Source organism: Ambystoma mexicanum, chromosome 4p (genome assembly GCF_040938575.1).
Source record: "Ambystoma mexicanum isolate Mex_15411 chromosome 4p, UKY_AmexF1_1, whole genome shotgun sequence".
Lineage (NCBI taxonomy): Eukaryota > Metazoa > Chordata > Amphibia > Caudata > Ambystomatidae > Ambystoma > Ambystoma mexicanum.
In genome coordinates this window covers 507,125,676-507,140,492 of record NC_090927.1, presented here as the reverse complement: position 1 = coordinate 507,140,492, position 14,817 = coordinate 507,125,676, and the positions used below count along the sequence as shown (strand labels likewise).

The 14,817-nt window shown below is 41.5% G+C and overlaps 1 protein-coding gene across 4 annotated transcripts in view; it reads left to right on the top strand.

Moving 5' to 3' along the window:
* The window catches only part of ALLC (allantoicase), a 729,391-nt gene that overhangs the window by 365,002 nt on the left and 349,572 nt on the right, over window positions 1-14,817 (top strand). For 3 of the 4 annotated variants that reach the window (XM_069605008.1, XM_069605009.1, XM_069605011.1), the window contains one exon: window positions 7,952-8,107. The exons of the other annotated variant lie outside the window; for it this stretch is intronic. In XM_069605008.1, coding sequence (XP_069461109.1) covers window positions 7,952-8,107 — 156 coding nt within the window. The remainder of the gene's footprint in view (window positions 1-7,951; window positions 8,108-14,817) is intronic. 4 annotated transcript variants of the gene reach the window in all.

Sequence of the window (14,817 nt, the reverse complement as noted above, 5' to 3'; positions counted from 1 at the left end):
TGATGAGACTCCTTAGGCTGGCCTTCAGGTCATTCTACCTTTTCTTCATCTCATCGGTTTCCCATTGCACAAGGCTCACAGCCACCACCTTCGTCCCTGATGTCGCCCCATATTGCTGATTGGGCCACCACCTCCATGAATTGGGGCTTCCTGAGTGTTATATCGAGGACCCTGCGTTTCCCCTTTCTTCCTGGCATGTTATTGATTGTTTGTGGGTTTGGATGGCACTCCGGTGAAGTGATATCCAATGGATTTTGTTTTCCAAAATGGCCACCACTCTGCTTCTTTTTATAGCAGTGATGTTTTTCCACTGACGTCATTTCCGTCGGTGGATTTTCCGCCGTCCTACAAGGTGGTAACGGTAATTCCACTAATTAATGGAGGTAATTCTGCCTCAACTCCGGTCTTTAGAGTAAATTCCGCTGAGCGGAATTACTTTTACCACAATTGTGATGTGCGTGCACCAGCCATATTAGAATACAGCAGTAAATCCACTGCATGGCACAGCAGTAACAGTAATTTCTCTGCAGCAGAATTACCACTGATTCCTGACAAACTCGTAATGAGGCCCAGTGTCTTTTCATTCTAGAGAAAGAGTGCCTCTAGGGAAATCCAACACTATACTCTGTACTGGAGATAACAATCTTTACAAAATCCCAGTTGTTTTACAAGGAAAGACCATTTGGGCCCAATTAGATATGGTAGTAGGGGATGTGCAATAACATCTAACTTACTTCCCCATGGGTGGAAACCAACTGGACGAAAGGACAAAGGGTGTATTTCATATCCATACAGAGGAACATCCATAAACTCAAATCTCTATCACAATTCTAGGAACAAAATTATATTTATTGATAGCTGTAATTCCCAACCTACTAACCCAACTGGTATTAGGAAGCGATGTTCCACACTTTGACCAGTGCATCTTGCAAGTGGCCCAAATAGGAATTAAAATACACAAAGACATTGTTATTACAAACAGATTTAAAGAGACCCAAATTGACTATAACAAAACCCTCTCCTCATTTTCTCCAATCCATCCATCTCGCACCTTGAAACACTTGTGTATGGGCGCGTTATGAATGCCATATCATATCATATCATCTTGGGAACACAACCATTTCCTTTAACAGGCTCTGTTTGGGATTGGAAACCCCAAACTAAGGATCCTCTGCCTTATAGGGGGATGTTATTGGTTTTCATCAAACCAATGACCCTAGAGCGGGAGGCCAGATCTTTGGGGAAGGGCATATGATGACTCCTATGGAGTCATCACTAATTCCAAGCAGGGATTTTCTCCCATATGACCAGGGAATGGCAGCCGCTACCTGATCCTGACCCTGGGGTGTTACTATGAGGAAGAATCATGTGGGAGGAGACGTTTGTCGGGGGAAGGTGATGACTTCATCAGGAGAGATGCAGTATTCTTTCCCTTGTAAAGAAGAGGATCGCATAATTCCTGAATTCTTGATGGCTTGTCACTATATAAAGCCCTCCTGTTGTAAAACCCAGAACCCCCTTCCTGCAAGACACTGTAGACAAAATAGCATTCATACCTCATACACACAAGACACTTACCTAACACCTCCTGTTTCTAATGTTTTTCTAAGTCGAAGTCCTAAACAATATCACTTTACAAAACTTGGGAGTTCTATTAATGCCAACTCCCATAAAGCCTCAAGTACTGATACAAAGAAGAGGAAGGAATTAATGCAGATGGAAAGAAACACAAGGTTGAACATACAGACTAGTTGTTTTAATAAAGTGCAAGTGCCTCGGACATGCAAAAATGGTGTCCGCTACTGGACAACTACCTTTTCTGACGTGACTGCAGGGTTTACCCTTTGAGCCTCAGTATTCCACTCTGGATTTTCTTACTTATCTCAAGAGCCCATATATCCTGATGGGCAAACAGAAGTGGCACGTTAGCGCCACTGCTGCTACTGGAAAACTACTTTTTCTGAGGAGACTGTGGGGTTTACCTTTTGAGTTTCAGTATTCAACTCCAGATTTTCTTTCTTACCTCAAGTACCCTTATATCCTGATGGAAAAACTGAAGCGGCGCATCAGCAGCGCGAAAGCGACACCTTTGCGAAGGACGCAAAGCGAAGCACCATCTCGCCGCCTGCCGGCTTCCACCCATCCCGGCCCCACCAACTGCCCAGTGCTACATAACTCGATCATAACTATGGAGCAGAAAACAGACACAGTGAGTGCTCTCGCTACAATGGACCTGATACAGGTCAGAGCTGACAACTCTAGTAATAACAATCACACAAATGACACTTGCGTTTACAATTTACTTAAACGAAAACATTTGAAAAACATTGTAGCGAAAGACTGTTGTGAGACATAATATACCTCCAATACAGGGTAAAATCACCAAATACTACACGAGTAACCACGCTACATTAAGTGAACCTAAGGATACTCCAACTGACTGAAACAGTGAGAGACACTAACAACATACTTAGCTAGTTGCATTGGTCGGGCCTCAAACTAATTTCAACCTTGGAATTACAACTTCACACACCAACCAAAAGTAATTACATCAACAAAACAGTATGTGAAGAACCAAGCTCAAAACAACTACAAACTATGCTGGCCCCAAACGTTCAACTTACGCCGCTACTTGATCTCCCTAATGTTTTCATCGAAAATACAGTTACTTCTAATTTGAACATCTGACAGAGCAACATAAAAAGCTCACCGCATGTCATTCCCAAATCCAGAAAACTGAACATGTCAGAACAGATGAGTGCCTACTATTGACTCCACAACTACCTCTGATGAATGCCACTATCTACGAAGTGCTACATTAGATAGTGGCTCACCAATACTAGAGGCACTAGAAACCAACTCAAACACATAACATAATGTTGCAAATGACATAAACACAGGCAAGGGCCCTATAGATGATATTAGCTATATTAAAACTGATCAACTACACGGCCCGGACTATCTATTGACATCCCTAGTCAAACACTGTGAAAACATCTTTGAAGAAAAAACAAAAAATACCAAGCTTACTACTGCTATTGCTGAGGCATTCAATCTCTTGGATCCCAATGGAAACATTATTGCATCAAAGATAAGCCTCAGCCAACATTTGAGTCTGTCGGGACGCAAACAGATGAACTGTTTTCTATCAGCTGTATGGATAACCTCAGTAATGTCGCAGTTATTTATTCAGATATATAGAAAATCCTTCAATCCTGCAAGGCGCCCCTGTAGTGCAATCAGAAAAGAACTCAAATTATAGCACTTAGCTTGATGGAACAGATTATTACTAAACATGAAACACAATGGGAACGAAGCATCTCTGAGTCGGTAGCCAATTCGGCGGATGCAAGTTGCATTGTCATTGTTAAAGGGGCAGACCATGGAAATAATAGTAAGCCAACAGTGAACAGTCAATCTAGAAAAAAAGGAAGAAGAAAGGCCCTATCACTTGTTATTTACTGGGAGCAAATCGCGAAGTAAAAACCAGGGCTAACATAACATTGAAAAGGAATTTAAATCAGCCTAGGTTAGATGATCACTCCACTAGATTGCCAGATAACGCAGGCATCGACACAGAGGACTGCCCCACAATCAAAATGTTGATGTAATGACCTGCCAAGAAATCCACAAAGGCACACAAATATCCACAACAAAGAACACTAAAAAGACCAGAGGGGAAACAATCAGTAGCGCCCTCTCTTTCCAAACACTACATAACCACGGCATGAGTAAAGATTCTTCAGTCACTGACATTAGAATTATGTTACCAGTAATTGATGTAAACTGTGCTCCCACAAACGCTAAAAAAATCAATTACAAAGGCATAGCACAATTATTTGAGCAGACTATTAAGATCATCTAATATCTAGGAGACATGGGGGGGGGCAGCAAGATTAACTTTCCATTTTGTCCAGCAGAAAGCTTTAATATGAATCGTCACTATATCATGCAGCTGTTATATACCATACGGCAGCTTTTCATCATTGATCTTGACGATATTGCGCTAGTTGATATTCTTGAATATTCAAACGAGTACATTGATCATACCTTTGAAAACCACCCGTTAATGTGTCACGAGAAAGTCCTACTTAAACTGGGATACACTTGTAATTATTATGAGAACCTAGAAAGTAAGCAAGGTGGGTCATCTTATTTGCAATCGCCTGACAAATTGTTAAATACTAGCTAGAGTGGGTATGAAAAATAATACCCACGTCTCTAGTACAAACATGTTTCCCTGCCAACCAATAAGGAAAGAATTACTAAGATTAATCTTACTAACTGTAATTGGAACTGGCTCTCAGCAGCACTGTGTCACAACGCAGACTAGTATTTAACACTGACAGTCAAATTTAAATAGGATCTTGAAACACAAGCAGTAACCGACATCTCCACACAGAAGACACCTCACTTGATTTGTTAACCTTATTGGGCATTTTCGCCTTGCAAGAAACCTGGCTAATGAACTCAATTATGATTAACAACAAAGGCGAGAAGTGGTCACGATTCATGACAAGTATGAATATGTGTATGCAGATGTTAGGGTGACCAGACAGGCGCTTGCACACGCCCCTTTGGTAAAGCTGTTAGTAGAATTGACTATGGGCCTCATTACAAGTATTGCGGAAATGGGTTAACGGTGGCAGACCCATTAAACCCATTCCGCAATATTACGAGGTTCCCTCGTGGGACCCGATGTGGACATCTGGTTTTACCAGACGTCCTTACTGGGTCCCGCGCAGGGACCAGGGAGCTAACAACGGGGCTGTCATAATCGGCCCGTTGTTAGCTCCCGCGCCCATTCCCATTGATCCCTCGATGAGTAGCAGTACCCTCGAGATAGATGGGGATGCAGATTCGTACTCAGGCGTCAAATAACTATGACAACTCATAGTTTGGCAAAGGGAGTCCATTTAATGACAAGTACATAAAACGGGGAGTACAATGAACATCAGCAACCGCTCGATCTTCTCTCTCTGTTCCAACTCCAACTTAATTTCAGAAAAAACACAATATTTATAGCAAAAACTCGTCATCACTGACGCGCAGTCTTAAAAACATAACATGCATTGTGATTGATAATAGGAAGGTAACTTTATCATAGGTACTATATCTGTATGTGGTAACAGGGAGAGGGGATTGGACAAACAATGTCAGGTGGGGCAACTAAGCCCTTCCTTCAAAATGGCCACTATGAACGTCACTAAAAGTATGACGTCCCATTGGCTATATTCACTATAGGACCCTAGATTACATGGTCCACTATGATTGGGTTGGCATCAACCCCATTCATACTTTTCCACTTACGTCTAGCAGCATGCAGAAAGACCAGCCAGGTGCAGGGAGTTTATCTGCACCCCAGCTTCCCTCCAATTATGTTACAATCAATCATCACCTCAGTGGTCATGTGTCAATTACTGCTTTGTAGTTTGGCCTCGAGTCTGCTTCTTGGTCTGAGATTTTTTTTAGGAGTATGGGTATGGCAGGGATCCATGCGTAGGTGTGAAAGTCTCATCCTTTCGTGCCTGCCTTGTCACGTGGCTAGGACGCCACTAAATCGGCCTCTTCTTCATGTATTTTCATGTATTTCATTTAATTCTGCCAGTCTTCTACCATCTGTGGCTTATCTTGACCTTTCTGAACAGGATACTCTGTTCTTTTCTCTTTAATTGTATCCACTGTTGGCCTTTTCCAACCAGATACGACCTTGGCTTCTTGGCATGGTTACCTTCAGCTGGTTTTCGCTCCGTTTTAATTCTCGATTTGTTTGCTGCAACACTCTCCTTTCGAGACCTTTAGTAACCTTTGTTCAATTCTGCTCATGTGCGTAGTGGATTTACACTCATATATAAAGTGCTTTTGAGGTATATGTATATGTATATGTTGGCGCTTGCCGCAATCTATTTTACTACTAAGCATTAGCAAGCTTAATGATTTCTTTGCTTCTTGTGGTTTCTTGCATCTGCATACGTTTAAACTAACTGAATATCTTCATCGTGCATATGGCATAAGTTTCTGCATCTTGACAACTTCTTCACCTTAGACTCAAGATGTCACTTATCCATGGTATTTCGTCTCTTTGTCAGTATTTCAGTATGATTCCTTATGATGTCACCATTCGTCTTCCTTTATTATCTTCTTGGCTTCTTCGGGTATTCCGTTCTGACAACCGTCATTCTGTCTTGACTGTAGATATGGTTTTCTCAATGGGTACCTTACTGTCCATGTTTTCCTAGGTGTCGGTACTTCAATAGGTGCTGTTACTCTAATAGGCACTGGGCAGAGTCCAAAAGCTGCTCTTTGCTGGTTTATTTGTTCATCATACGTCACATACTTCGGCGTGAAAGTACCGGGTACTACGAAGGGGGTGGCTGGAGTGTGAATGACACTTGGCACTTCCTCTTCGGGTTTAATCCAGACAAATAATACAGACGATTGAGTTATATGTGCTTCCTTTATTGTGTCATATATTTACATAAGTAAGTTCCAAACCAAAGAGCAGGCACATGCTCCTCGCACAATATAGTTCTTGACTTAAAAGGTAGCTGTTGGAGTGAGAAGCGAATGTCACCTTGTTGGTATTCTTTAGATCTATTATACATCCACCCAGACCATGGTACTCTTGGCTAATTAACCATTAATTCAAAGAATACCCGTCTGGTGAAATTCACTGCACACTCGCAGGTGGGCTACCTTTTATGCTAGCAAATATATGGTGCCAACACAGAATTTTTCAGCATTCAAAAGCGTGCATTGAACTAAACACCTGTAGGCTATTTGGTCTAGAAATTAAATATCTTCACATTGTTGTCTGTAAACCAGATAGTGAGGAATAGAAGGTATGTGTGAGTGAATGTTGCAATACAATAAAACGTACTTTGATATTGTTTTTAACCTCCAAATGTGTAATCCAAATAAGAAATATTTTGCTATGGTGATATCTCTTTGCTAGACCTCTAAATAAAGATCCTACACTGCTTTGTTAACCTACGATGGTTTCTTTCATCGTGTGGCTTCCTTAAATGTAGTTCTTCAATGTATCACCTGTGTGTGCTAGTTATTGTTCAGTGCTTATTAGTATCTTATTTCTACTCTGTTAAATGATTGTAACATTTCTTAGATCCTTCTTAACTTGCAATTAATGACACCAATTAAGTTGCTAAAATTAGTTTATTTACAGCTACCATTTTCAGTTGGTTTACCAAATACGCTACGCCAACTATGCCTTTGAGAGTATCACGGGATTGCTGAAAATATAATCATTGTTGCTCAATAATTCCTGTATGATGCATAATTTGTATTAATTATGCACAATAGACTTGGACCAATACTTTAGTGAATTCTATTTACACATATGGAAAGCAACGTTTAGGAGCAAACATCACGCATGCCCTGATGATGCAGACAAGCTGGTATACGACCCTGAGGTTAAGTGGTTGAGCAAAATGAGAGACGGGTCAGAACAGTCAAGTCTTGGAGTCCTTTTGGAAAGCTACAAGGCCTTGGATCTGAGTGACAGAGGGAGTTATATACTAAGGGATGGAGCAATCAGAGATGAGACACTACCACCATTTGCTTGCCTGTCAACTTTACATCCAGAAGAATGTAAGCAACATTGCAAGAATATTATAAATCTCTTCTGCACACAGGATTGGTTCAGGTGATGGTTCCCTGGAAATTGATAAGCTAGAACATGACGGATAAGGGCCAACATTCCCTGAAGACCACTGATGGGTGGTGGTCAGCAGATAGAGATGGTGAACAGCCCCTTCATTTTACACATTTCTCCACCACACATTGCTCTACACATTTACTTGTGTCTTTTCTACTACAGTTATGATCTGCACTGTGCATATTTATGGCTTCCAGGCTGGTGCCTCTATATTGATATTTGTCAGCTACCTACAACCTACTGAAATTCAATTTGTTGTATGTGTTTCTCGTGTAGATGGTGGAATTGCACGTTTCAAGGCATATGGTGTAGGACAAATAGACTGGTCAGAGTATGGCAAGAATGATATGGTGGACCTGGTAGCAATGGCCCATGGAGGAATTTGTCTCGGATTCAGCAATGCTCATTTTGGACACCCAAGAAACCTTATAGGTAAATACTTGAAGATTGTATTTGGTTTAAACCTCTGTGGCAAAAATATCCTAACATTTCCAAGAAATTCAAAATATATTCAATTGATTTTAATTCTGATCATTATACTTTACAAAGAGTAACAATCTTTGCAATAACTCATGTGGTGAACTGGACATACTAAGCATGCCGGAGACGAATGTACATGTATGTAGTAGATATATTCTTCTTTTGTGACAAGTCAAAAGACACAAGTTACATGCAGGAAATTCGACCACTTCATCCACCACCATTTAGCTGCAGTCACCAACTGATAGCTGAATAGCGCTGCAGTGGGCTTCATTGTCAATATTCCATATTACATTAGCACCCTCTGCAGGAAGCTAGCCAATAATGATGCTCTGATTGCGGGCTGTATTCACTAGTGGAAGCCCACGTTCTAAGCAGTCTGGGTCAGCACTTCCTGTACCTTACTGTCATTTTCCTGCTTGCCCCAGCAGCGGCCCGTGTATCCCTTAACACCCACAAACGCTTTGTAATATAATAACGAAAAAGTAAACTTACCTGAAATCTTTGCAACGCGGCTTATATCGCCTGAAGTCTCTTTTCTGCGTCAATGACATTATCGTCATCAACACAGAAAACGGGCTTCAAGGAAATGAAGTGGCATTGCAGTCTACAAGTAACGTTTTTTCATTTCTATAATTATAAAAAAAGCAGTCAGCACCTGTGCTTTGGGTTGACAGGTGCAATAACTGTCATTTCCTGACTTTATTGTCCTCCTCTATTTCCCGTCTCGCTATGATTTTTGTCTCTCTCTACACTCCTTTAAGCTAATACATATATGAATGGCGCACAGAAGTGGAAGAAGTGGTTAACATGGTCACTGTGGGAACCCTATGGAACCAGGAGAACAGCCAAATGCAGGTTGGTTCATATGACGAGTGACTGCCGACAATCAGAGTTATATTAACTTTGTGCTCACTATTATATCCCTGTTATATTGACTGAGGAGGAAAACGCAAAAGTCTGGGCTTCAATTTTACATATCATCTTCAGTGAAACTGTATATACAGGACAAATACCTAAATCTTGGAAATATTCAGTCTTAATACCCGAATATAAAAAAGGCCTTAGAGATTACCCGTCTAACTACAGATTCCTGTCCATGATAGATTCCAGAGCTAAAATCTTTAGCAAATTGCTATTAAATTACATAAATGTATGGATAGCTGAAAAAAGATCCTCAGTAATCAACAATTGGGCTACCTTAAGGGCAATAGCACCCTGTCTAACATCTGGGTCTTAACACATCTTATCCGCAGTACCCTACTATCTAAAACCAAAGTATTGTATGTCTGTTATATTGATTACAGAAAAGCATTTGATATGGTTGATCGTCAGATGCTTTGGGAAAAAATGGAGTAAGGCGGATTACACTTACAAATCCTGTATTTTGCTAAATCCTTATGACAAAATGGTACAGCTCAAAGTAGATGAAGAGGGTGGGTTGAGCGGACAGATCCCCGTAAATTTTGGACTAAAACAATGGTTTACATTGGCCTGATATTTCTTAACATCTATATCTCAGATCTAGAAAGAGCCTTTAATAATTGCAATAACTATCCCCCATGCATAGGTGTTCTTCCCATTGCCCGGCTTTCCTACGCAGGTGATATTGTAATATTTGGTTGGACTGTGATGGGTTTACAACATAATAATCTGGTGAAATACTCTGAGAAGCATGGTTTAATTATTAATTTGTCCAAATCTAAAATTATGACCATTAAATCAAATCCTAAAAGAATAAAGAGATTTAGATGGACTATTAATAACAACACTGGAAGAAGTGGCAAGCTATCTATACCCGGCACGCTTATTACAAATAATTTAAATAAGGAGATACTTTCTAAGAACATTGTCTGTAAAACTCCTACAAAGTTTAAGGCAACCAGATCCTTCATCTCTAAATCTGGTGGGTACTCTGTTGAGGGCCTCCTAAAATTATAATCTCAAGTGTACTTTATGGACTGGAAGTATTCTCTGCTAAAGAGACTGATTGGCTAAAGCAACTAGAGGAGAAACTCTGGAGGAGTGCCCTGGGTCTCCCTCATGTGTACCAATGGAGGCGATATACTGCGAGTTAGGTTTGATCTCCCTGACCAGACGAAAAATGATTGCAGCATGTCATTTCTATCTCAAAATGAGGTTAAGCGCAAGTAACTCACATTTCTGTGACCAATATGACAAATTGTGCACCTTTTCGGCCTTGAAGGTATGGTACAGTGAGATTAATCAATTTCTGGAGGAAATTAGTCACACACTTTTGGCAGATTATAATCTGGCCGCTAAATTCCTTGAAAATTGAAAAAATGGCAATGATCTGGGATCAGGACATGCAAACCACTTACTAAGCTTGGAGGAAATCTAACTACAAGATATACTCTATGCAAGCATTCCATACCGATTCGAAATGTACTTACATTGTTAACCTGCAAAATACGAAGGTAAGGAGGTTTATCCTTATACTAAGGCTTAACCAGCTCCCAGTGTTGGTTAATATGGGCACGTGGTGTAAAACCGCAACACAAGAACGAGCATGCAGATTATGTGGGGAACAATTAGAGACTTCTCGACACTTGTTGACTGAATGCACTGGCTTAAGTTCCATACATTAGAAAGTATATTAAACTCTGGTTCACAACATCTTTTTATACACATGAATCAGTTTTGGTTTGCGATCTACGAAGGTAGAAATACTGTGTTAAATTTTAGTGTTTATTAAATATGGGAGGAAATCATGAAACTATTAATTTAATGAAACTTGATTTTATAAAGATATGCTTTTCATAAAGAATAGATTGGTTCCTATTTGTATAGTAATTGTTGCATATTCAGGGAAATTGATCTTTTTTTATTTATTTTTTTATTTAGTTTTATTGATTTTTATACACAGAACAATACTCTCGAGGAACAGAGAGAGATAAACACTTGAGTATACATGCAGTTTTGAATTAGAGCACAATTTCGGATGATTCCATTAACAGTATTGAACATCAGCTTCACAGTTTCATTCGTTTGTCTTCAATAAATTGCAATGTAGGGTATACATTTGTGCTCTATTTTCCTCGTTCCCCTTCCCACCCACCTTCCCTCCCTCCCCTTCAGGGCTAGGTTCGTGATGTTTAGAAGTAGAGTGGTCATGTGCATATTCTGTTTCTTTATGTATCAGTGGTTTATTTTTCCAATATGATCGGGACCTCCTTTGTTGGGGGCACCCTCGTGCATTAATAGATATTGTGTGGAATAGCTGGAGGACTTTGTCTCTTAATGGTGGGGGTGGGCGCTTGATGAGGAGGGATAGGTGGTCAGCCTCTATTTCGCCTCACGTTCATTCAGTGTGCAATCCCTGGCATATATTTGTTCAAGAAGTCCATCCAAAGGATGTCAGCTTGTGCAGCTTTCCCATGCAGGGAGGATGTTATTTTTTCCATGGTGAAAATATTCATTGCCACATTAACCCATTCTTTCTCAGTCGGTGTTGTGGGTGACTTCCATTTCATGGTTAGGAGAGCCCTAGCAGCCAGCAGTAGATGCGGGGCCAGCCCCTGGACTCTACTCCATTCGTCTTCACATTTCTCAAAGCCAAAGAGGATAAGGTGGGGTTCTGCAGTTCTCTGAATTCCATCTAGATCCCTAATCCACCCCAAGACCTTGTCCCAATAGATCTTAATTCAAGGGCAAGCCCACCACATGTGCCAAAAATCAGCAGTTTGTCCACATTCACGCCAACACAGGGGACTAGCTGTCTGAAACTTTTTGGAGAGTTTGTACGGGTCATATTGCCAGCGATGTAAAAGCTTGATGGCGTGTAACTTATACTGGCATGACAAGGAAGTTTGGGACGTCGCCTTGCATATTTTGTTCCATGTTTCTTGGTCGACCACTGTGCCCAGATCGTGCTCCCATTTAATTCTAAGATTTTCTGTAGTCCCCCTACCTGCTTCTATCAGGGTTTTGTACATGGCAGATATCAGGCCTTCATATTAGTTCTAGAGTCGAGCAGCTTTTCAAACGGAGTGAGTTCTCTACTTAATTTGCTTTTCCATTCTAGTTTTGTTAAGACTCCCTTAATCTGTATAAAGTGAAATAGGGACAACGTCCCTATTCCCAGATTCCCTGTAAGTTCGGGGAATGTGATGAAAGATTCACTTCGGAGGAGTTGACCTACTCTTTCCAGTCCCGCTTCGCACCAGGCCTGAAATCTCTTCATGTTGGGGATGTGATCATTAATTCCCGGGGACCATAAACGGCTCAGTGGTGACGGCCATGTGGTAACTTTCTTCATTTCCATCCCCTTCCTCCATATTTCTCATATTGTCTCGAAGATAGGGTGTGCCTTTGTTTTTTTAAATACTCTCCTTCGTGGTGACCATAGCCACTCTGAGAGTGTGGCTGGGTATAGATAATGGTTATCCATCATGATCCACTGCAGATCTTTCTGATTATGTAGGTGGGGAATTAGGACTCGCAGTTGGGCTGCCTCGTAGTATCTTTTAAGGTCTGGGAGACCAACCCCCCCTCTATCCTTCGGCAGCATCAAGTTGTCATATGCAATTCTGGCCTTCTTCACTTGCCAAAGGAATTTTAGAATCGCTTTCTTAAGCTCTAGGAAATAGTGTCATGGTATCTGGACGGGTAGCATTTGGAAGGGGTACAAAAACCTTGGGAGGCAAACCATTTTTATCGCGTTGAGACGACCCAAACAGGATATTGTCAGTTTGCTCCACCTAGCCAGATCTGCGTGAAATCTTTCAAGGAGTTTCAGGATTTTATAAATCATATAGAGTTCCTATTTGTTTTGTAATTTGTATTCCCAGATATTGTAATTTGTCATGTTCAATTGTAAAGTGAAGGGATGAGTATTTACTTTCATTTGCTAGTGTGGATCCTTGAAGGGGGAACAGGATTGATTTAGATCTATTGACTTTGAATCCGGATAGCTGACCATATTCTTCAAGAAGAGATGTAGCTCTGGGGATGGACGTTTGAGGGTTGACTATGTGCAAGAGTATGTCATCGGCATAGAGTGCTATTTTGTACTCAATCTGACCTAAGCGCATACCCTGTACGCATGCATCCTCTCTTGTCCTTTGTGCCAGTGGTTCTAGCGACAGGGCAAAGAGAATCGCCGATAGGGGACAACCTTGTCTGGTGCCCCGTTTCAATTCGAACCATTTCAAGTATTCCCTGTTTACAAACACCGAAGCTGTGGGTGCGGTATAAACTGCCCGGATGCCTCTCCTAAACTTGGGGCCTATTCCAATCTTGCGTAGGACACTCATTAGGAAATCCCATTCTACCCTATCGAAGGCCTTCTCAGCATCGACAGAAAGCAGGGCGGGGTCATCACTCATAGTTTGAGAGGCATGAATCAGGTGAAGGGTTTTACGCATGGTGTCAGCTCCTTGCCGCCCGAGTATAAAACCCACTTGATCGGGATGGATGAGGTGGGGCATAAGTGACTCAAGTCTTGCGGCGAGGACTCTCGTATACATTTTTGCATCTACATTGAGCAACGATATGGGGCGGCATGATCCACATCTTTTGGGGTCCCTCCCTTCTTTCGGGATTACTGTTATGAGGGCCTTAACAAATGAGTCTGGGGGCTTACACATTTCGAGGATCCCGTTGAACAGGTCTACCAGAAAGGGGGTGAGCTGGGTACTAAAGTATTTATAGAACCCAGCCGTGGAGCCGTCCTCTCCTGGGGACTTTCCAAGGGTTAGCCTTTTTATCGCATTCTGTATCTCTTCCCCAGTTATTGGAGCTTCTAATTGAGTCAAATCTGTGTGTGTTATTTTGGGCATGCTGACATTTGCTAAGTAGGGCTCGATATTAGGCATATCTGGTTCTGTTTCTGGGGTGTATAAGGTTTTGTAATAATTTGCAAAGGCTGTAGGGATAGAAGGTTCACATGCCTCAGTGCTAGACCTGCCATCTATTATCTCTTTCACCCTGCGATCTGCTTGTTGTTATCTTAGCCTAGCAGCCATAAGTGCGTCTGCCTTGTCCGACTTCTCATAAAATGTTTGCTTTAGTAATTGGAGTTTATGTACAATTTGATCATGTTCTAAGAGGCGGAGTTCGTCCCTCTTGTCCCTTGCCACATGAATCTTGATGATATCTAGTGTGTCCCCTTCTCTGGCATCCCCATCCAGTTGACAAATTTCCTTCCGAAGTTTGGTTTCAATCAGGGCCCTTTCCCTTTTTTTCTTGGCTCCTTCTCTCATGAGAATCCCCCTCCAGTTTGCCTTTCCCGCCTCCCAGACAACTTGCTTGGAGACCTCCCCAGTATCATTGATTTTTATATATTCTGTGAGTTCCGTTTCCAACTCTGTCCTAAAGACAGGGTTCTTCCATAGAGATTCTTTACATCTCCATTTTCCGCCCCAGGTCGGTAGATGTTCCCATTGCATGTCTGCGATCACCATGTCGTGGTCGGACCATGCAATTGGGGAGATCTCCGTGTGTGTTGTGATATCATAGAGATCTTTTGAGAGGTAGATGTAATCGATGCGAGTGAAGGTGTTGTGCGGGGTTGAAAAAAAATGTAGCCTCTTTCATTGGGGTGCATTCGCCTCCATACATCATTCATTCCATACACATCCATCATATTCGTAAAATTTGTGTGCTCTTCTCCAGCTCTGTTTCGTGTGTCAGGGTTGGCG